Genomic DNA, 23,696 nt, shown 5'->3' on the forward strand with positions numbered 1-23,696 from the left:
TCCTACAGCGCTAATGAGGGAGTTGGGGATATGTTTCTGTGTGTCCATTCATTCCTACATAGAGTTTTAATCCCGTTTACATGAAAAGCTGTAGTTATATTGCCCCTGACAATTCCAAATTTCTATTTGCAGCAAACTGACAACCCGAATAAGCCCAGGACACTGGAAAATACTTGAACAACGTGGTAAAGTGGGTTTCAGTTTTTTATGTTGTTACATTTGTATGTTTCCCGACTAGGAAATCGCAATAAACTTCACGTGTGGTAAAGACAAAACAGCCTATTTCACAAGATTTGATTTGGCTCCTGACATCATTAAACTCAGTGCCAGTTTTACTTTGATGTTTGATGAGACCCTCAACCAAACAACTAAAACCAAGCAACTGGACCTGCATGCTTGTTACTGGAGAGAGAATCAAGTCCAGTCCAGATAGCTGGGATCCCAATTCATGGGTCATAGAACACCCAAGGATTTACTACACCACTTTAAAGTAAGTTATAAGCCAACACTAATATCTAAATCTAAATACCTGTAGTCCAACTATAACTGTTTTGTTTTGAAATGATGCATTATTATTATTCTTGCATTCGTGTTGGAATCTGTAACAGAGAACACATTTTATTTTTCAACTGGAAAATGTGTAAATCTAAAAAAAACAACACATTTTTGAAAATTTCACAATAATAAAATACGACTTTCCGTGCAGCAATTCTAAGTTTTACTTGTTGTGATAGATGATTACCTAGTCTATATATGCTTGATAAATGACACTCAGTTTTTCATCAGCTGCTTTCAGTCTCCATGGATGGACCAAATGTAAACTGGAAGTTTTTAGAACTGCTTCATGAAGAACAGCGTGAGCAGTGTGAGGGCACTCAGCTGATTGTGGTTGGGAGCTGTGGCCTTCAAACCCCATATAATGCCAGCAAATGTGGTTTCTCCATATGGCAGCTAGAGGAAGTTTGAAAGCCATTTGTATTCTCTTCCATAGTGTGCCAGCAAGGAGAGAGGACTTCACTGTTTTTACTAAATCTGCAAAATTTCCACTTGCATCCTGTAGCCACCGATGGCTTAAACTTACCAGTAGCAGAGAGCCCTGGAGGTGTGGCCGTCTCTGACCAGGTACCTGGATGCAGTCAGAATGAGGAAGCTACCAAATCCAGGAACTGCATCGTTTGACACCCTTGAAGCTGCTCAGACAGACCCCTCATCTTCGCAAAGCTACATTTCTACATTTCTGCCATCACCAGGACCTTCACTCCTTTCTTGACAAGATATCAAACTGATGAACCAGTGATGCCATTCTTAGCCACAGACTTGGCTGAGTTGATGAAGGTAATATCCTAGCATTGGACAGGTTGATGTTACAAATTTATTTCAGTGTGTGTACATTTCTCCCTGAACATAATCAGTCCTCAGGTTAGTGTTTTACCTTTTATCTGATTAATATGAATGATTTATTAATTATATACAGATACTCACACCCACACATCCATCCATCCATCCATTTTCCAAACCGCTTATCCTACTGGGTCGCGGGGGGTCCGGAGCCTATCCCGGATGCAATGGGCACGAGGCAAGGAACAACCCAGGATGGGGGGCCAGCCCATCGCAGGGCACACTCACACACCATTCACTCAAACATGCACTCCTACGGGCAATTTAGCAACTCCAATTAGCCTCAGCATGTCTTTGGACTGTGGGGGGAAACCAGAGTACCTGGAGGAAACCCCATTACGACATGGGGAGAACATGCAAACTCCACACACATATAACTCAAGCGGAGACTCGAACCCGGGTCCCAGTGGTGCAAGGCAACAGTGCCAACGACATGGGGAGAACATGCAAACTCCACACACATATAACCCAGGCGGAGACTCGAACCCGGGTCCCTGTGGTGCGAGACAACAGTGCCAACGACATGGGGAGAACATGCAAACTCCACACACATATAACTCAGGCGGAGACTCGAACCCGGGTCCCTGTGGTGCGAGGCAACAGTGCCAACGACATGGGGAGAACATGCAAACTCCACACCTGATGAACCAGTGATGCCATTCTAAACTCCTGCACCACCATGCCACCCCAGACTTTAACTTGATTTATTTAAAATATTTCCTAGAATTGCGTATACTAAATTCAACCCAAAAAGCGAGTGCAAATTATTACATCATTTAATTTGAGTAAATTCTACAGTTTATTTATTTGCAGTTTACGTACTGAATCACAGTGCATTGCAGCATTTTATCGGCAAGGTTCTCATAAATATTGCCCTACTTTCTACAGTATTGTACTATTTTACTGATAAACAGTGTTACTGTGATAATTTCACTGTTTATTACAGCAGGGGTACAGATTGGACCCACAACCCAGGAGGTGTGAGGCTACAGTAGGAGTAATGGGCCACTATTGATACTGTGAGAAATGATGTATTTTTAATCATACACTATAACCGATGTGCCGCTACACTGCTTGTGTATGCTCTGCACCTTGCCTTTCTCCCTTACTTGTCTTTCTTGTTCTCCACACCTTGTGAGCTTCAACATGAGCTGATTGATTGTTTTTCATAAGGCCCCAGGTTAGTTAGGTTCAGTCTCCTGGAAAATCACTAGAATGTGTCCTTGGCTTTGGAAGCTAAGAACACCTTATTTTCAGGGAGAGTCCTGTAACATTTGTTTTAATAAATTATTTTTATTGATAAACCTTCATACTGATAATCCTCTTTTAGTGGTCCTAAAAAACATGATTTAAGACACATTTCACGATTCAGTAACCCTACTTGTCCAATAGATGGCAGTGTAGTACTTCGACTAAGATGTGCTATGGAAATTGCCGGTAAAATATAAAGCTCGTTTTCCACTTTAAACGTTTGTCTGACTGAAATGACCACATGTTGTACATATGTTATTGTACTATACGTCTAACCTTCAGCGTTATATACCACACCTAACTCAGTTATCTGCAGCAATAAAATATGGATGTGTAATTGGACAGCTGCAAGTTAAGTTGTAGAATCGATTATTTTTCTAAACGTTTATCTGTCTGATTTTACAGTAAAGTATGCATGGACGCATGGTACAATAAGGTGTGAATAAGTTGAAAATATACATGAAATATAATAAAATAATAAATATTTGTAAACATTTAACTAGATAACGACAGCTTCACAGTACTTATATAACCCTGCACAATTTAGAATATCATCAAGGCTCCCTGGAAATGATCAGTTATCATTATAGTACAAATAAGCAGTTATCCAGACATCCCAAGTCTCCCGCATATTGACAGCGGCTCCCTGATGCCCCTGAATTAAAAAAAAATATCCCGGAAACTAGAGCAAGCAAACAAGAGCATGCACGCGAGACAGTAGCGCGCACAAATGAGCAAGTAAATGAGCTAGGAATGAGCGAGAGAGAGAGGGATAGAGAGAAAGAGAGAACGTGCATATGTGTGGATCCTTATATGTGTGACTCTTCATGCAGCCAGTGCTAGACAGACAGCATCCTGGTTGGTTTACTTAGCCATATAAGCCAATCATATTTCAATGCGGGCGGGCTTTTATTTAACTCCTAGAGAACCGAAGGTATCGGTTCCATGGAGCGTCACGGCGGAGGGAGAGTGTCTCGAAAAACGAAAATATAAAATGCATTTCACCAAAGACTACACAAAAACGTGTCCTTGTTTAATACGGATGAAAAATAATGACAATGTTACGCGCTGAACTGTTTGCAACAGTGATTTCAGCATTGCTCATGACGGTTTAAACGACTGTAAAAGGTACGTCCAGGTGAGTTTAAGTGTCATTTAATTTTCTGTATTATTCAGGTAAACACTGGTTAGACACTTGGTTAGTTGTCATGAAAAGACCAAACTCCCTGAAGGCTTTTGTAAAGTAGCAATGGAATATAATTAAGGAATTTACATATAGTAAAAGAATAATCTACTTATATTATTGTCAAAATAATACATAATATTGGCCGTCGTAATTCAGTGCGTTGACTAGAGAAAATTAATGAACACACACATATATATATATATATATATATATATATATATATATATATATGAGGCAATACAGAAATTCTGTTCTGTAAAATTAAGTTTGTTGAAAGCTAAATAAATTGACGTGCATAGGATACAGTGAAATGAGGTTGGTAAGAGCTTTTTTTAACGTTAGTACTACTAAATCTCATTATGGCGGCGTCAGTCAGACATAAACACGCGAGAGTCTGACTGCGGTCAACGACGTTGTGTGGCGCCAGCGGCAGGCGGTTGTCATGGTTACTTTGCCACAAACCGGCCGAAGTTCGCGCCCTTTGAGTAAGAGATGTCCGACGTTCGAGCTCCGGCAAACAAAACCAAAGCCGGATTTATTTAGATAATTTCTGCTTAAACTTTATTAAACTAATACATGTATGTTCCGTGGTAATTTTTGTACTTATCGATGTAGCTGGGTTTCGATAATTTAGAAGTTAATTGCGACTTTTTAGCTGGTTAGCTAGTTCTTGCTAGTTGGTACTAGCATTGCACTGTGTTTTCGTTGGTGTACCTCTGGGTTTTTTGTGTCTGTTAATCTATTAACTACTACAGGGAAGTTTACATCGTTTTTGATAGTGAGTCAGACATACCTGTGTATTAATATGTTTTTCGGGTTGTGTGATTTCCATACATGTATATAGTTGCCACTTGGTTTACCATAGCTTGGTGTTAACTACAGATCTGATTTGGGATTCTGAAATTGCCCTGGCGTGCAGCACATGTCACACTGTCTTCTGATTACTGGTTGCATTTACAACATGCCACATTATATATAAGTCACAGTATTTTGTGTGTCAGGTATAGAGATAAATATAATTTTTTAGGATAAATTCAGTTAAACTAATTGAGAGTTAGCTGTAGTAAGCTGCCCTACACACAAACGCTGTGACCCCAGAGGTAAGCTGCTGTTCACCCAAACGCCCTGACTCCACAGGAAGGCTCACATCCAACCGAACACCGTGACCCCAGAGCTAAGCTGACATGTACCCAAACACCCTGATCGCAGAGTTAAGCTGTCATCTACTCAGATGCCCTAATTCCAAAGGTAAAGCTCTTATCCAACCAACTGCATCCAACCAAGCGCCTTAACTCCAGCGTTAAGATGACATAAACCCAAACACTCTGATAAGAGGTATGTTTTCATCCACTCAGGCTGCTTGATCCCAGTGGTAAGCTGCTGTCTACCGAAACACCCTGATCACAGAGGCAAAGCACTGTCCACCCAAACACCCTGATCCCAGATGTAGGCTGCCATCCACGCAAACACATTGTTCCCAGAAGTAATCTGCCATTCACCCAACCATGCTGATCCCAGAGGTAAACTACCTTCCATCTAACCGCCTTGTTCTCTGGGGTAAGCTGACATTTACCCAAATACCCTGATCCCAGAGGCAAGCTGCTGTCCACCCAAACACGCAGACCCCTCAGGTAAGCTCACATCCACCCAAATGTCCTAACCCCAGAGGTAGGCTGCCATCCACCCAAATGCTCTGATCTCAGAGACAAGCTGCTGTCCACCCAAACACGCAGGCGCCTCAGGTAAGCTCACATCCACCCAAATGCCCTAACCCCAGAGGTAGGCTGCCTGTGACCCAGCCCCCTGACCCCTGAGGTAACCTCGCTTCCACCTAAACACTCTGATCTCAGAGGCAAGCTGACATTTGCCCAAACACCCTGATCACAGAAATAAGCTGCCATCCACCTAAACGACCTACCCCTAGAGGTAAGCTGACATCCATCTAACTGCCTTGATCCTAGGCTGCCCCAGTACGTCTAGGTGGTGACACTCCATCCTACAGGGTTGACATGATGCACTTTCCTGAAGCACACAAAGGACACCTCAGGTTTTATGTAAGTTTGCTTTCTTTTTCTGGGCTTGTGTTTTATTTGGTTTGGATTTTATTTAATGGCATGTACAGAATTTACTGAGCACTTTTTTGGTTGATCACTGTTAGCACATATTCATCAGTATTAACATTATTAGCATTTTATTTTATCTGTTGTGCTGTTTATTCTGTGATTGACCTATTTTATTCCTAAGGTTACTGCTTTTATGTGTTTTAGGAAGGTGTATGACAGTGTTTTAGCCCGACCCTTGTGCAGAGGTCGGAAGTCTGCGGGTATGTTCCTTTTTGAACTTTTTCTTTTTGTTTTAACTTTTTATTGGTATGCATATAAGGTAACATTTTAATTGTTTTATTGGCCATGTAATTAGATTTTAATGGTGTATAATTGTATTTGCTGGTGGAATTGCTCTTTTGCCTGTTTTAAGGGTAATAGTTCTGCAGGTAGTTCTACTTGTTAAATGTTATCCTTAAAATTCTTATTGTACTGGGTTGGCATTGATTTGCATGGTGTTTCAGCCTTTTAGATTGTGATTTTGTGTTAATGTAAGTAGTACAAGCATAATATTATTTAAAAATCGGCGGGGTGCAGTCTGCGGGTATCGCTTCTCGGCCTTTTGGCTAAGATCAAGTGGATTTTACTGACTTTTTACCGGTTTTTACGGACTGCGTCGGGTTTTTTAGAGGAAGGCACGGTGAACCTAAGGCGTGACCAGCAGGTGGCTTGACCGCCGCTGCCACGGGGCGACCCGTGCCTTCCTTTTTAGCCTTTTATCCCTGCTTTTATTTCTGTTTTTAGTAGGCTGGGGATCCCGCAGTGGCTGGTGGCTTGTCCGCCGCCCTGCTGGGCGAACTGGTGTTTTTATTTTTAGCTGGTTTTATAGTTTAGCTCTGCTCGACTCATCCCAGATTGGCGGGCGGCGGGACCACGGCGGCGGAAGGACTCTGCTCCAGCGGCGATGTCGGTGGACCTTCCCGGATGACAACGGCCGGCAGACCATCGAGGAAGCCCTTCAGCGGGCCGTGGCTGGTAGCAGGCGGGGGCCTGCGGAATACCGCCCGGTTCTGCTGGAGGGCTGAGGAGGAGGTGGGCACCTTCCCCGACCGGCTGGCCTTCATCCGGGAGGTGGCCTTCAAAGCACTGGGCCTTCGTATTCTTTGTGTACAGCGGAATGGGCCCTTCCAATTCTTTGAGGTCACTTTGTCCACCGATGACAGCTGCAGCAAGGTCCTGGAGCGGAGCAAGGAGAGGGCCCAGCACCCTCTCCTCGGACGTTACAACATCGAGCCGCTGTGGTGGCCCGACAAGCGGGTAATAACCGTCCATTGTTTTAACCCACACATTACCGCTGAGGCCGTCACCCAGTTTTTAAAAAAGTATGTGGACCTCCTTCCTGGCCACAGGGACATCCGGGATGAGCTGGGGATCTGGACTGGCCGACGCCAGTTCCAGGCCCGCCTGCGCCCGGACGCTAATGGCGCAGGTGGTTTTAGCCACCCCCCAGCCTATTTTAACCTACAGGGCAATAAGGCATACCTTTTTTATTCTGGACAGCCTCCCTTCTGCCGGCAGTGCCACAGCTTTGGACACACCCTGGAGGGATGCGCCAATCTGCGCTGCCGCAACTGCCTGGAGTCGGGGCACATGGCCAGGGACTGCAAGGGCCCCCGTCGCTGCAAGCACTGTAACGGCGAGGACCATCTGGCTCGTTCCTGCCCACAGAAAAAGACTACATATGCCGACGCTCTGTCGGGTAAAAGAGCAGTCGGCTCGGAGAATGGTGGGGGAGCTCTAGCCCCCACGACTGGGCGGGAACAGCCGGCGACGGGGGCAGGAGGAGAAGCCCTGGTCGAGGTGGAGGAGGCCCCTTCGAGTGCGACACCAATGCAGGAGGGGTCTCCGAACAAGGTGGAGCAGCTCGCCCTGGCTCCAGGCGTCAGCAGCAGGCGAAAGAAGAGCGGTGCATCCCCCCGGGGGAGGAAGAAGAGCAGAAGGGAGGCGCAACCCGACGCATCCAGCCCTCCGGCGGCCACCTCGCCAGCAGTGGCGGCCGGGGACCAAGGCCGACAGTGTCCCCCCTCCCCGATGTTAGAGGCCCCCCGTCTGGTGTGGGACTTGGGACAGTCCCCTGTACCCCCCCAGGAGTACAGCGGTCAACAGGACACTGCTAATGAACAGGAGTACCTGGGGGGGCTGGAATTGGGGGACCTTTTGAGGTTGACTGAGGAGGGGGGGCAGTAGGACAGTATTGTTTTTAATGGCTGGCTTTTATTATTTTAGTTTGTTGTTTTTAATTGTATTTTATTATTTTAACATTCTATGGCCAATTTTAATATTGTCACCTTGAATGTAAGGGGTTTGAGGAACATTTTAAAACGCACATCTGTTTTTAACCAGCTGGCATCTTCTCCCTTCAGCATTTGTTTTCTGCAGGAAGTCCACCTCCGGGACCAGCGGGACGAGGCTCTCTTTTCACGACAGTGGAAGAGGGGTAGATCCTACTGGAGCGTAGGTGGCGTCCACTCCTCAGGCGTCGGGATCCTTTTTGGCGACCGCGCCTTTGAAGAAGTAAGTGCGTTTACCGTCCTTCAGGGCAGGGTTTTGGGAGTGGACGCCACATGGAGGGGACAGCGCCTCTGGGCCATATATGTCTACGCTCCAGTGGAGGCCTCGTCCCGTATAACTCTCTTTGAAGAGTTGTCCCCGTTCTGTGTCACAGATCGACACTTGATTTTAGGAGGGGACTTTAACATCTCGTTGGAGGGTAGACAGGATGTCAGCTCAGGGCATTTTCGCCATTTTATTCGTTCCTTTAAACTTGTTGACGGTTTTAAAACATGCAACCCCAGCATGCCGGGCTTCACCTGGCATAATAGTCGCGGAGCCAGCAGCCGCATCGACTACATTTTAGCTTCACCCCCCGTTGCTTTTAAAAAGGTGTCCCTCTCCCCACAGTGGCCCACTGACCATCTGGCAGTGGAGGCCACTGTCTCCATAGACGCCCCTGTATGTGGGGGCGGCTATTGGAAAATGAACCTGCAGATCCTGGAGGAGAGAGATTTTAGACACCTTTTTTTAGATCACTTCTCCGAGTGGCAGAAGGACAAGCCTACCTTCCCCTCCGTGGCCGAATGGTGGGAGAGTGTGAAGGACAGGATCCGAACCTTCTCCATGCAGTACAGCAAGCAGCGCAGGATGGAGAAGAAGTTCTCCATTCGGCGGCTGGAGAGAAGGTTGCGGGATGAATACGCCGCTCACAACAACGGGGGCACCATCAACCACGAGCGGCTGCTTGACATAAAGGGTGAGCTGAGGCGCCTGCATGAACAGGCTGCCTCGGCCCAAATGCTCCGCGACAAAATATTTGAGGTGGAAAATAATGAAAAGTGCAATTCTTTTTTTTTCCACAGAGCCAGGGAAGCCCGGGAGGAGAAGAGCTTTAGCTCTCTCCGTGCCTCAAATGGCAGTATAGTCAAGGATACATCAGACATGCTGGAGGTTGCTAAATTGTTTTACCTTAACCTTTTCAATGTTAGGGATACGGACCCGGTTGCTGGGGAGCGCTTCCTAGATAACATCTCACCTTGTCTTCCCAGTGACATCCGGGACGGCTTAGAAGCCCCCATCACCTTGGCCGAGCTGACCGCAGTGCTTGGCAAGATGAACCGCCGCAAGGTACCTGGCCTTGATGGGCTCCCGGTGGAATTTTATTCCACCTTTTGGGATGTCCTCGGGCCGGAATTACTGCAGGTTGTAGAGGACGTTCAGCGCCGGGGTTTGCTCACTAGGAGCATGAGGTCGGGGGTCCTCTCTTTGTTGCACAAGAAGGGCGATCGGGCCGACCTTGGCAACTGGAGGCCCCTGACCATGCTTTGTGTAGACACAAAGCTCATCGCAAAGACCCTTACCGAACGCCTGAAGAAGGCCATGGCTCATCTGGTTCACAGCGACCAGACGTGTGGAGTACCGGGTCGATCGGCGACATGGAATCTCCACCTCATCCGCGACGCCATCGCCTGGGTGGAGGATAGGAACCTCCCTCTCCTGCTGGTCAGCTTGGACCAGGAGAAAGCCTTCGCCCGGGTAGATCACTGCTTCCTGTTCAAAGTATTGGGTAAGTTTGGCTTCGGGCCCAATTACCTGGGGTGGTTACACACTTTGTATAACGAAGTTGGGAGCCATGTTGTTATCAATGGCTTCCTGAGTGATTTGGTGCCCCAGCGGAGTGGAGTGAGGCAGGGATGTCCCCTCTCCCCCCTCCTCTACGCACTCTATATAGAGCCACTGGCGTGCGCCCGGGGTCGATGGCCTTCTTATCCCAGGAAGTCGGGGGACAACTGTTAAACTGACCCAGTATGCAGACGACACCACGCTTTTCGTCTGCTCGGATCAGTCTCTCGGTCATGCCTTGAGCCTCGTTCACGTGTTCGGTTGGGCCTCTGGCGCGACGCTCAACCTCAGTAAGTCGGTGGCCAAGTATTTCGGCAGCTGGAAGGCGAGGGAGGACGTTGCAGGTGGTCTCACCCTCTGACGGACCTCTCGAAGTTTTGGGGGTCAACTTCCTTTCGGATGGTGCCGCCCGGTTGAACTGGGAGGAGCGGTTGGCGATCGCCAGGCGGAAGATCGGACTGTGGAAGTCCAGGTCCCTGTCCTTCCAAGGTAAGGTTTTAGCCTTAAAAGTGGATATTCTTCCCACCCTGCTCTACCTTGCACATGTGTACCCTTTGCCCCGCTTCATGCGGAGGGGCCTGACGAGGGACGTTTTTAACCTCGTCTGGGGGGGCAGGTATGAGTACGTGCGTAGGGAAGTGATGTATCTCGGAAAGGACAGTGGGGGGAGGGACGTTATTGACTTTCCTCTCAAGCTTGACTGCCTGTTCTTCTCGCAGCTCTGCACGCGCCTGGCAGCTCCCCTCGAGCACCCCCATCAGCACTTTGTGCGTCTGTGGCTGGCTCTCCCCATGAGACGTCTGGTGGCGTCGTGGACCAACCTCGGCCCCAAGGCTGAGACCCTGCCGGTCCACTACAGCCACGCTGTCAAGTGGAGTAAGTCTATTCCGGCAGGTGTCAAGACAGAGGCCCTGACCAAGCACAGAGCGCTTTACAAGGCTTTGCTTGGTCATAGGGAGACTCGGGCCATTTTGGGCCTGGAGGAAGGCACATGGGTGAGAATCCAGCCTAAGGGTTTGGATCACAGGCTGCAGGACCTGAACTGGCAGTGCCTTCATGGTAAGCTGCCAGTCAGGGACGTCTTGCACAGGCATAAGCTGACCAGACACCCCTGCTGCCCCAGGCCCGAGTGCAGCGAGGATGAGACCATCACCGGTCTGACCTACGACAAGATGTTGAAGGGGTGGGACCCCAACCTCCATAACCCCTTCGGCCCCTGGATGTGGCTGCTGGTCAGCATTACCAAGCGAGAGCTTTGGAATGCCAGGACCGCGCTCATCCGCAGAGGGGTTCGTCTGGAGGCACAAGGGGTATTCCGCAAAATCCGGGCCGATTTGGGTTTCAGGATGGAGACCGACGTCATCCAACGGGGCTACCACGAGGCCAAGGAGAGGTGGAAGGGCCTCTTTTGGCTTTAGCCCCGTTTCATTTAGGTGGTGACGCTCCATCCTACAGGGTCGACATGACGCACTGTCCTGAAGCACACAGGAGGTACTTTGGGTTTTAGGTAAGTGTGCTTTGTTTTTTGTGCGTGTATGGTGTTGGAAATTTTAATTAACTGCATGTACTGAGATTGAGCACGGCTGTGGTTGGTCACTTTTAGCACCTTTATGTATTAACATGAACTGTATTTATTAACATTTTATTCTATGTGCTGTGCCATGTCTGTGACTAACCAGTTTTTTAGCCTGAGGCCATTGATTTTATGTGTTTTAGGATGATGCATAACCCTGTTTTAACCCGACCCTTGTGCCGAGGCCTGAGGTCTACGAGTCTGTTCCTTTTTTAAGGTTTTAATATTTTAATGGCTTGCATTTGAGGTGACATTTTAATTATGTTAATGGCCGTATGATTGTAATTAGATTTTAAAGTGTGTATATGTATTACTTGTTTTTATTGTTATGTTTTGCTTATCCTATAGGGAATGGTTCTGTAATATATTTGTTTAATATTGTTTTAAAGGTGTTTTATTGTGTGACTTTAAAATGTACAGAACTGTTTAATAAAGCATGGAAAAAAAAATCTGTTCTTATCAGTTTAATATCTGATACGTCCCCCATGGAGGGGACCACATATTAAGCGGATTTTTGGAACAGGGAGCCGGAAGTGGGGCTTGCCCCGTCCGCTCCACGCATCGACCCGGTATTGCAGTGTTTCTGGGAACGGTGCACCTCTACTGCCCCCTGCTGTTGAAAGACAGAGCTGATCGGTGTTCCGCTTATCAGACCGAGAGCCTGCGCCGCTTGCCAGGCGGTTAGCCGGTGTCGTGAGGGACCGACTCTGTCCGTGCGCCGGTCCCGCTTCCCTCCGTTTTTTTTTTTCTTTTTTTTTTATATAAAAAGCATGGTCATGATACGCTCTCTGAGGGGTGGGCAGCTGTGCTGAGGTAAGGCAGGCCGTCATCTTTGCCTTTTGAATTTTCTCTCATGTCTGTTTACATGATTGCTGATCTTTCAGATGCCAGGAGGACAGGGAGGAGTCGGGGCCCCGAGGCCGGTGGCTGCGACGCCCCCGAGAATTCAACCCCGAGCGGGGGCGTCACGGAGGCCCGGCTAGCGGCCACCTGCTGAGCGACGGCTCTGCATCGACTCGGGTCTCTCTTCATCCCGTATAAATCTTTCGCCTTTTACTAAAGATTTCCGTGGAGAGGGATAGCGATGAGTTCACTGTATTTTTGGAGGCTCTGTGCAAGCAGAGCTGCACCGCCGCTGTATCAAAGTAAGACTGTGCCCGGCTTAGCGGCCGGCTGTATCTGCCCAGTGGCGTGTTTCTGGTCCTCTGGGATCGTGCGTGGTCTCGCCGGGCGCCACCTCCCAGAGAGGCTGGCGAGGACCCAGCCGCGCCAGCTCCGTCGGCATCCCACATGGCGGAGCCCGGCGGGGCGCAGTCTGCGGGCATCGCTTCTCGGCCTTTTGGCTAAGATAAAGTGTACAACAACAACAAATTTATTTTTATATAGTGTATTATCACAACATTACATTGTCTCAAAGCGCTTTACAGTATTCTCACCCAAAGCCCCCAGTGAGTAAGCCATAGGCGACAGTGGCAAGGAAAAACTCCCTAGAAGGAAGAAACCTTGAGAGGGACCAGACTCAAAGGGGGAGCCCATCCTCCAGGGGCCGGCAGAGATAGTCAAATAGAGAGAGGAGAGCAAGGAAGATGACAAGCCAATGCCGAAGCCGAGTCTTCTTCCAATTGCCAGGCAACCAGAGGTAAGGCAGCGGGTCATACATGGAAGATCAGAACGGCGAGCTGGATGCAGGGACGTCACTGGTGGTGGCGACGTCACATGTGGCCGGGTGTGCTGGATATCTTGATAGATTGAGGTCTCCAGGCATCACCCCCCAGGAGGAGTAGGGGAAATAAAATGTACAATTAGGCATAGTAGAGGAGGCTATTGGCAGTGCTAAAAGCTAGGTGAGTACAATATGAAGTGCAATCTGCAAGCTCCGGCAGATATGGCTATGGCAGCATCAGTAGGAGGGAGAGGCAAGTGGGAATGCAGGCATGGGGAGTCCCTGAAATGTCAGCACTCCAGTTCCACAAGAGATTGCAAAGCTAGAGTGACAGCACTGACAATCCAGTTCATCCAAAGCCAATGGCACCGATCCCCACCCAGCTCTACACCTCACACTACAGGTCTGACTGGGAGTGAAGAGTTAGCTAGGGCTAGAACTAGTGTCCCTATACGCTAAACTAAACAGGTGTGTTTTTAGTCTGGACTTGAATATTGTGAGTGAACCTGAAACCCACACATCCGGTGGAAGACCATTCCACAGCTGAGGAGCTTTGTAGGAGAAAGCTCTGCAGCCTGACGTAGCTCTTTCTACCCTAGGCACTAACAGATATCCCATGGCTTGAGAGCGAAGCAAGAGTGGAGGGTTGTATGTGATCAGCAGATCACTAAGGTATTCTGGTGCAAGGCCATTTAGTGCTTTATAAGTTAATAGCAGTATTTTATAGTCAATTCGAGACTTAATTAACTGGCAGCCAGTGAAGAGAGGATAAGACCGGTGTAATATGATCAAATTTTTTTGTGTTAGAACTCTGGCTGCAGCATTCTGTACCATCTGAAGTTTATGCAAGGATCCAGACGGGCAACCCGATAGGAGGGCATTACAGTAATCCAGTCTGGAACTTACGAAGGCATGTATTAGTTTTTCTGCAACATTAAGTGAGAGCATCTTACGAAGCTTGGGTATGTTCCGTAGATGATAAAATGCAGTTCTAGTAATACTTCTTATGTGAGCATCAAAGCATAGATCTGAATCGACAAGAATGCCAAGATTTCTAACTACCATGTTAGGTTGTGTAGGAAGGTTACCAACGTTGAGGTGGTGGAACTTATTTCTAGCAGCCTTGGGACCAATTACCAGAACTTCTGTTTTTTCTGTGTTTAACATAAGGAATTTTTTTACCATCCAGCACTGGATATCTAATGGGCAGTCTTCTAACAGAGATAGCAGTGATATATCATCAGGGTTAACAGATATGTACAACTGTGTATCATCTGCATAACAATGAAACCCAATACCATGATTTCTAATAATGTTACCAAGAGGTAGCATGTCCAGGCCCACATACAGGGGCGTCTATGGAGACAGGCCCAGGACTGATCCCTGTGGGACACCATATTCAACTTTAGTGGCCTTGCATGATTCATTGTTCACATGGGCATACTGATAGCAATCAGACAAATATGAGCGGAACCAAGAAAGTGCTGTCCCTGTAATGCCAACTACACCTTCTAACTGGTCCAAGAGGATATTATGGTCCACAGTATCGAACGCTGCAGTTAAATCTAGCAATACCAACAGAGATACACAACCACGGTCAGAAGCCACAAGTAAATCATTCATTACTTTGACTAGAGCAGTTTCTGTGCTATGGTTTGGTCTAAAGCCAGACTGATATAATTCATTGGCATTAGTTTTTTGTAGGAAAGAGGACAACTGACGAACTACAACCTTTTCCATGATCATTGAAATGAAAGGAAGATTTGAAATAGGTCTATAGTTTCCTAAAACACTGGGTTCAAGATTTGGTTTCTTTAGGACGGGTCTGATAACAGCCATTTTAAAAGGTTTTGGAACATATCCAAGCTTAAGAGAAGAGTTTAACACATTTAACACGGTAGTGCCAATCTGTGGTGCAATTTCCTTGAAGAATTTTGTAGGAATTGGGTCTACAAGGCTAGTAGAGGATTTACAGGAGAAAATTAAGCTCAAAAGTTCTGAGTGTGTAATAGGAATGAATGATTCAAAGGTCTCATTATTGGTAGGCATAAGACTAACAGGAGGCAGGCAGCCGTAAGTAGGTAAAGGTGTGCACTGTATAGTCTGTCTAATTGTAGTTATCTTACCATTAAAAAATGTAAGAAAGTCATCACTCTTAAGAGCTTGCGGGATTTGCAAGTTTAATGAGGAATTCTGTGTTATCCTAGCCACGGATTCAAATAGGAATTTAGGATTGGTTTTGTTCATGTCTATTAATCTGGAGAGATACACAGACCTAGCAGTCACTAGTGCTTGTCTGTATTTAGAGAGGCTCTCTTTCCAGGCAGATTTAAAAACTTCCCAGTTTAGTTGAGCGCCATTTTCGCTCTAGCTCGCGTGATGCCTGTTTGAGTTCACGTGTATTATCAGAGTACCAGGGGGCAGGTTTGTTATTGCTATGCTTTACACTCCTAAGTGGAGCCACAAGATCTAGAGTGCTGCGAAGGGATTTTTCCATGTTTGAAGTTGCCTGCTCAAGTTCATTTACACACGATGCTTCAGATGTAAGGCTGAAGGACTGTGGAAGTTGTTTCATAAATGTTGTTGTAGTTAGTGCCTTAATAGAACGTCTGATTCTATACTTTGGAGTGGTGGTCAACAGGAGGCTATACTGGATTTCAAATGTTAACAAGTAATGATCTGAGAGCAGAGGACTCTGTGGCATAATAGACACATTTTCCACCAGGATGCCATGACTAATAATCAAATCAAGGGTGTGGTTACAGACATGAGTAGCCCGACTACATTCTGACATACACCTACAGAGTCAAGAATAGCTGCAAACGCTGTTTTTAAAGGATCATTATCCTTCTCCATATGAATGTTAAAATCACCCACAATAACGGCTTTGTCAGTACTGACCACCAGGTTTGTTAAAAAATCAGCAAATTCCTTAAGAAAATCACTGTACGGCCCAGGCGGTCTATACACAATAACCATGGTGATTTGGGGTGAAGAACTAGAAAGAGATGAGCCAGCAAGGCTAAGAACAAGAGTTTCAAATGTGCTGAAACTCACACCACATTTCTCAGACACTCCTAAGTTGGACTGAAAAATTGCAGCAACACCACCACCTTTGCGATTTGGTCGCGGGTTATGCTTATACCTGTGTTCCACTGGAGTAGATTCATTTAGTGCCATGAATTCATCCGGTTTAAGCCAGGTCTCAGTAAGGCATTGGGCACCAAGACTAAAATCAGTAATTATTTCATTTATTAATAGTGCTTTAGGGGCCAGTGATCTTATATTCAGAAGTCCAAGTTTAAGTTTAAATATTGCGTCACAGCTGTTTTCTAGTAACGGATTCATTGTGATTTTAATTAAGTTATTATGGCACACTCCACGGTGGAATAGTCCTCCATGATTAAAGACGCGGGGAACAGACACAGTCTCAATGAAATGAACCCTAGGCGACGACTCTAAGCGACTAGCAGGCGGTCGGTTATGCCGGTTTGCCTGCCGCCTGGACTTGGCTCTAGTTAGTCAGCGATTTGCCTGTAGACTACGAGCTATGCTTTAAACAGGAGGTCGGCACCAGCCCGCGAGGGGTGAATACCGTCCCTCTTCAAAAGCCCAGGCCTACCCCAGAACATCCTCCAGTTGTCTATATAACACACACCATTTATCGGGCACCATTCCGACAGCCAGCGATGTAGCGACGATAATCTGCTGTACATTTCATCGCCACGTCTAGCAGGGATGGGGCCAGAGCACGTTACTGACACACACATCTTCTTCGGAAGGCTGCACACCTCTTTAAAATTTGCCTTAGTGATCTCCGATTGCCTCAATCGGACATCATGAGTGCCGACGTGGATAACTATCTGAGAGTATTTACTTTTACTTTTAGCCAGCACTTTTAAATTTGCCGAGATGTCGGCCGCTCTGGCACCCGGGAGACAATTTACAATGGTCGCTGGAGTCGCTACTCTCACGTTTCTTAGAATAGAATCACCAATTACTAGAGCACTAGGTGCCACAGGCGTCTCAGAGGGAGTTTCACTGAGTGGGGAGAACCTGTTGGAAACGCGGATAGGCGAATGGTGCCGGTGTAAGTTTGGTTTGGATTTGCGACTATGCCGCCGGGTCGTCACCCACTCGCCTTGCTGCGAAGGCTCTGCTGCCGGAGCAGGGGGAGACTGACTGGCTATCGCGGACATATCCGGAGCCGCTAATACTGAGTCAATAAAACTCTCATTCTCCTGAATGTTATGTAACGTCCGGATACGTCCCTCTAACACTACAATCTTCTCCGTCAGTCTAGCGACTAACTGACACTTCTCACATGTATAAATACCGCTAATGACTGGAGAAGAATAGCTAAACATATTGCACTCAGAACACGGAACAGTAGACATGGCGTTGTACTTACGTAAACTGAGGCTCTAAGGCTGGAAGCACCTTCTTAATTGAACGAAGATCGTGGGTCGGTACTTGCGTAGGTGATTAATCCGTCGGGGTCTGTGTCACAACGTAACATCCTGGGTTGTTCCCTGCCTCGTGCCCATTGCTTCCGGGATAGGCTCCGGACCCCCCACGACCCAGTAGGATAAGCGGTTTGGAAAATGGATGGATGGATGGATGGATATATATATATATATATATATATGTATATATATGTATATATATATATATATATATATATATATATATATATATATATATATATGTATATATATATGTATAAAAAATTCCCCACTCGCCCTCCTGTGGGCGGTCTTTGTCCTTCAAGCTCGGGTCCTCTACCAGAGGCCTGGGAGCTTGAGGGTCCTGAGCAGTATCTTAGCTGTTCCTAGGATTGCGCTCTTCTGGACAGAGATCTCAGATGTCATTCCTGGAATCTGTTGGAGCCACTCTCCCAGTTTGGGCGTTACTGCCCCGAGTGTTCCAATTACCACTGGGACCACTGTTACCTTCACCTTCCACATCTTTTGTAGCTCTTCTCTCAGCCCTTGGTATTTCTCGAGCTTCTCATGTTCCTTCTTCCTGATGTTACCATCGCTTGGGATTGCTACGTCTATCATATATATATATATATATATATATATATATATATATATATATATAACCGCGCACACACACACACACACACAAATAGATTATATGTTATATATTAGATAAGTGGCAGAAAAATCGATAGATGGATGGAACTGTATGAAAAATAATGCTGCTTATGAAAGTAGGCAAGTAAGAATTTCAGGTTAGAATTTCATTGTACCTTGTACGCATGACACTGCTTTCTTAGAAACTTATACTGCCATTAAATTTTGAAGACATTGTACAAAGAAGGACACAATAGTGTTCGGAATATTTTTTTCTTGTCTGTGAAAATATACAGCTCTTCTGGACACTCATTCTTAAAAAAATCAGATGCTACTTTAATACTATCTGTACCGTTAGTAAAGACAATGTTCCGTGACAAAACGTGACCATACTGCCACGCCAATTTCTGGTGGCACTGCACGTCGCGCATGCGTCTTGTTATCTTCATGTAGGCGAGCAGATGAAACCGGGATCAACACAGAAAACACGTGGCGGCCAGACTGGTACCTCTCCGCGCGCGTATAAGCGGACGTGTTTGTATAGACTTTTATGATGCATTTTACTCCTCCGCGGACGACCGCCTGCCGCACTCCAAATTTGTCTTTAAACGCCAACATAGATGATTTTGATGAGGATTGGGGTAGTTTGCAAACCCTACAGCCAATTTTCAAGGTAATAGAACTGTTGCATACATATAAATGCGTATGCATATGTGTGCAGACTTGTCCCAAATTGAAAATCTCACGCCAGCCAGTTGATCAAAGTTGGCAGCCCCGTGAACTGCCGCTCTGAATTTGTAAAACGTAGCGAAACATACACAGACCTCGCGGCTGTGGTACGTGTGCAGGGAATATCAGAATTACTACTAATAATACTTAAATAGGGCACGTGCGCATGTGTAAAGTACACAGCTTGACCAGAGAAATATGAACGTTTCCATGTACGCATACGCGGTGTAATACGCGAGTGCTGCGCTTTGCGGAGAACCAGCCTAGATGAGTCCGCGTTGGGAGCGTCGCATCGGCGCGCTGCTGGAGTGAGGTGTGTGTCCAAAGTGGATTAAAAGTTCATATTGTGACCTAAAGACAAACTCACTTTTAGTGGTAATCTTTGTTGTGTAATTTTATGGTTAATATGTTTGATGAATGCTGTTTGTAATTTTATTTACCTGTAATTAAGCCTATTAGTTTAACACCCGCGTCATTTCGGCGCGTCTTCCCGCCGGCGTCGCGCGGAGCGACCAACATTTCCTGAGGTATTTCACATATTTGACTTTTTATATTTTATGTATCGTACAGAATAATAGAGCGCAGGCTAAAGTGCAGTTCGGCCCCAGCGAGTCTCTCAGCGCGGCGTGTCTCACAGCGCAGGGGGCAGCCGGAGCGCTGCAGACTCGGGCGGCTACATGAGTATATTGGGAATAAAATGTGTGTATTGGAGCGAGTTCTGTGTTAGTGAGTGTGTGAGGTGTGACAGTGATAATGATGGAGATGCTGGGCTTCGTCATGGGATCAATCGCTCTTCCTCTTGCCTACAGACTCCTGCCAGCTGACGCTGGACCCCAACACAGCAAACAGAGAAGTGTCTCTGTCAGGGGGGAACAGGAAGGTGACAGAGGGGCAGAGCAGCCATATCCTGATCATCCAGAGAGATTTGAGGGCTGGTACCAAGTTCTGTGCAGAGAGAGTCTGACTGGCCGCTGTTACTGGGAGGCTGAGTGGGATGGATATGGAGCCTGGATAGGAGTGACTTATAAAGGGATCAGGAGGAAAGGAGGGAGTGACTGTGGGCTTGGATACAATGACAAGTCATGGATGCTGATCTGCTCTCCTCACAGACACTCTGTCACAATAATAAACAGACTGTCATACCCATAAAGCCCTCAGGCTCCCGCAGAGTAGGAGTGTATCTGGACCGGGCGGCTGGTACTCTGTCCTTCTACAGAGTCTCCTCTGATGGACTGACCCTCCTTTACAGCTTCACCTCCTCATTCACTGAACCCCTCAATCCAGGGTTTTGGGTTTATCCAAACTCCCCCGTGTCGCTGTGCATGCTGGGATAGCTCACTGTGTGCTGGAGGAATCATTTTTACCGTATCAAAGTCTCACATGTCGCTGCTTCTCCGTGGCAAAAAGGTAAAATCTCTGCTTTATAACCAGTATAACCCTTTTTACTCTGTCTGAAGTGTGATGTATGTTAATAAAACAACTAATTGGGTTCTGTAAGCTGAACAAACATACAAAATGACAGTTTTTCTCTGACTTATGTTCTATGTTGGCTGTTAATGCACCAAAACTGCCTAAACAAATTCATAGTACATGCAGTTGTACCAATGGAGTGAATTCTGATTCTGAAAAAAATAAAATGTAATGAAATCTAAGCCTGATGAGTGGGGGGAGCTTTTCCCCTCCCCTCTATATGTATATTTTATATTTCCGTCTATATATTGTATTTGCTACCTGTACACTGACAATAAAGGCTTCCTATTCTATCCCATTAATGTCCCGGTTCCGCGCTGCCCAGAACGTAACTGAGTAACAGACTTAATCCGCGCTCTCTGCTCACTGAGCGCAGCAGCCTGATATCGCAGCGGCGACGCTTTGGCCAGCAGGGGGCGGCAGACGGCAGACAGTTTATTAACTCAAAACCTACAGCGGTCCTGAGGTAACTTAGTAAAGATAATGATATAATCAAATTAATCATATATTAACTAAGTAAACATAAATAACATAAAATCTTAATAAGTCACGTTAGTACAACAACAACAGAAAAGCACCTGATCATCATCAAGTAGTGTAGGTGATTACCAATTACCAGAAAAAAATCACATAAATCCTGTTTCATTAGGAATCCTGAGATATATACAGTACTGTGCAAAAGTCTTAGGGAAGTCATAGGAAATGTTTAAAGCTATTTATCTGGGTAGTAAATTTATATTTTCTCAGTATGAAAAAGAAAATTTAATATTAGAACATGTGCAAATTATGAGTAAAACAAAAAAACTAAAAGGAATTTCTTATGTTCTCCAAAAAGTTACTGATATCTTGTTGGATGGCTAGATGAACACCAATATGGTTCCTAAACCTCTCCTCAGGTTCACCTCGGCCATTTCATGTATTTGTTAAATTTCACCACCAGCTCAATTAATTCATGAAACTAGTTTTGAAAAGTCACTGAGGTACTGATTAGCTATATGAGGTGAGCTAGTGGTCATGTCAAAAAATACATGAGTATATTGAAAATACTGCCAATACTGGGATGACTTTAGGAGAGATTTTGAAACGGTTAAGGGCAAACAGTTTGACAGACATAATATCATAGGTTTAAATCAACATGGAGATCATTTTAAAAGTTTATGTGACTGCCTAATATATATATATATATATATATATATATATATATATATCCATCCATCCATTGTCCAAACCGCTTACTGGGTCGCGGGGGGTCCAGAGCCTATCCCGGAAGCAATGGGCACGAGGCAGGGAACAAACCAGGATGGGGGGCCAGCCCACAGCTGTTTCTGCTCCCATTGCATTAATATGGAAGCCATCTGCTTGTGTTGATGTTTCGCCTGATATTTCAGGTGATATTTGCGATGCAGGCGGGTGGACTGGGTGGTATTACTGTTATAGTGGGGTTTGCTGGATAGATGGGCGATTCACAGTTTATATTCCATGAAAGTCCACATATATCATTCCATTCACCCTACTCATGTACACCATCGCAGTGGCCGGCGTCCAGGCAGGATGTTCACCAGCACTTTTCAGTCTCTTAATGCATGTTACAGTGAGCAGCTGCCATTCTGGGAAAGTCTGGCTTCCCTCTTGGGGACATGATCAACAGAACAACGTGTGAAAGATGATGTGTTTTGGGGCAACTCTCAGGGGGGAGGGTGATTTATCACTATTTGCCCAATTGTGAGTCAAAGTCAGAAAACAAAAGCCTTTGTTCTGTTTTGGGCTCCTGCGCCCAGATGGGGTGACTGGCCCTGCAGGCTGTTTGACTTCACTGGCTTGTTGTCAGACAGTTTAGCTGTATCTGTGGCTCAGATCACGTGGGGACTTGTGGAGCCCATCAGCTGGGTCCAATAAATCTGACCGCCGTAGTCCCAGTTAGCATTAGCACAACTTCTCTATCCATGGCCTTCTCACTTCATAAGTCAAAGTCAACTTTACTGTCATTGTGTATGAGCACAACGAAATGGGGTAGTAGGGCCAATAAAGGCAGTAGAATAGAATAAATAACAATAAAGGCAGTGCGACAATTAGCGTCCTGAATATATATATTATATATATATATATATATATATATATATATATATATATATATATATATATATATATATATATATATGACATTGCTAATGGCCACATTCGGATTCAGATATAAAGTCAAAGTAATTAAAAATCTGGGGCCGAGTGCCTGAAAGACTACAAGTCCTGCTACAGGTTGTCCTGTAACTAATAGTTGTCCTATGGACAGATTCCCCCACCTGAGCTGTAGATCTCTGCAGCTCGTCCAGAGTCACCATGGGCCTCTTGGCTGCATTTCTGATCAGCGCTCTCCTTGTTCGGCCTGTGAGTTCAGGTGGACGGCCTTTTGCAAGCCACTGTAAACCACAGGCATCACCCTAACGGTAAGAAGTGTGATCCGCTTACGACTGACATGCAGTAGAGACAGGATCCCATCCAACACGGGACCCACTATAGGCTCACACAGAAATAAAGGAGAAAAACACCAGCTGCCTTTTCCAAGCTGTTTACATTCCTGCGCTTCCTCATGGTGACAGTAACAGCCCGTGTCACATGACCACGGTCATGTCCTACCCATCACACCTGCCTGACCCTCCTGTCTCCTCACTAGCGTGACCCTCATGATTCATGCCTGTTGCTTGTTGCCCCTCGTTAGTCTTTGCATTTAAGTATCTATTTGTCTCGGTCATTGATGTTAAACCTTCCTGCTGCCTGTGACCTTCCCGGTTGCCAGTCCTCCCATTTGTGATCCCTCACGATCCTCTTTGTTTCCAGTCTCAGCCCATCTAGTTCAGCAAACCCCCTTTTTGTTTCGCTACCAAGGATACAGAGATGAGAGTCTTTTACCAAGCGTACGGTGTCCAGAGTGGATGAGCATGACCACAGTGAGAAGAGGATCTGATGGATGGAGGACCTAAGTACCATAATCTTAGTAACGCATGAGCAGAATTGGACCATAAGAGGAACTGGCCGGCTCCATGTCACACATGGTACGTGGGTGTAAAAGTTACTCAAAACCATATGGCTGAAATCCTCCACATGTGCATTTTGAATGTATTGGGCATGTTGT

At 46.1% G+C, this 23,696-nt stretch overlaps 1 protein-coding gene, 1 long non-coding RNA gene and 2 other non-coding genes across 6 annotated transcripts; all 4 read left to right on the forward strand.

Annotated features, from left to right (window-relative positions):
• Nucleotides 1-3,676: 3,676 nt before the first annotated feature.
• LOC125722281 (uncharacterized) lies at nucleotides 3,677-5,884 on the forward strand. Of its 3 annotated transcripts, none has more exons than XR_007386255.1 (3): nucleotides 3,677-3,787; nucleotides 4,973-5,083; nucleotides 5,191-5,884. It is a non-coding gene; the product is annotated as an uncharacterized LOC125722281 (long non-coding RNA). The 3 variants fall into 3 exon arrangements; XR_007386256.1 differs by having other exon boundaries at nucleotides 3,694-3,777; XR_007386257.1 differs by lacking the exon at nucleotides 3,677-3,787 and adding an exon at nucleotides 4,281-4,413.
• A 950-nt stretch (nucleotides 5,885-6,834) lies between these two features.
• LOC125722280 (uncharacterized) lies at nucleotides 6,835-8,614 on the forward strand. Its single transcript, XM_048998480.1, has 4 exons — nucleotides 6,835-7,194; nucleotides 7,438-7,647; nucleotides 8,317-8,451; nucleotides 8,603-8,614. The coding sequence occupies exons 1-4, from the start codon at nucleotides 6,862-6,864 to the stop codon at nucleotides 8,612-8,614; spliced, it is 690 nt and encodes a 229-aa protein (XP_048854437.1). The 5' UTR covers nucleotides 6,835-6,861.
• A 3,430-nt stretch (nucleotides 8,615-12,044) lies between these two features.
• Nucleotides 12,045-12,229, forward strand: LOC125722309 (U2 spliceosomal RNA). Its single transcript, XR_007386284.1, has one exon. It is a non-coding gene; the product is annotated as a U2 spliceosomal RNA (small nuclear RNA).
• A 409-nt stretch (nucleotides 12,230-12,638) lies between these two features.
• LOC125722317 (U5 spliceosomal RNA) lies at nucleotides 12,639-12,752 on the forward strand. The gene has a single exon (XR_007386292.1). It is a non-coding gene; the product is annotated as a U5 spliceosomal RNA (small nuclear RNA).
• Nucleotides 12,753-23,696: the final 10,944 nt, after the last annotated feature.

The sequence above is a fragment of the Brienomyrus brachyistius genome, unplaced genomic scaffold (assembly GCF_023856365.1).
Source record: "Brienomyrus brachyistius isolate T26 unplaced genomic scaffold, BBRACH_0.4 scaffold37, whole genome shotgun sequence".
Taxonomy (NCBI): domain Eukaryota; kingdom Metazoa; phylum Chordata; class Actinopteri; order Osteoglossiformes; family Mormyridae; genus Brienomyrus; species Brienomyrus brachyistius.

What these genes read in the sequence shown, in the direction of transcription:
- LOC125722280 (XM_048998480.1), top strand. Translation starts at nt 6,862, where the DNA reads ATGACAACGGCCGGCAGACCATCGAGGAAGCCCTTCAGCGGGCCGTGG. An exon ending in TGTGGTGGCCCGACAAGCGG is followed by an intron (nt 7,195 to 7,437) that starts GTAATAACCGTC and finishes TATTCTGGACAG; the next exon opens with CCTCCCTTCTGCCGGCAGTG. An exon ending in CTCTGTCGGGTAAAAGAGCA is followed by an intron (nt 7,648 to 8,316) that starts GTCGGCTCGGAG and finishes TGTTTTCTGCAG; the next exon opens with GAAGTCCACCTCCGGGACCA.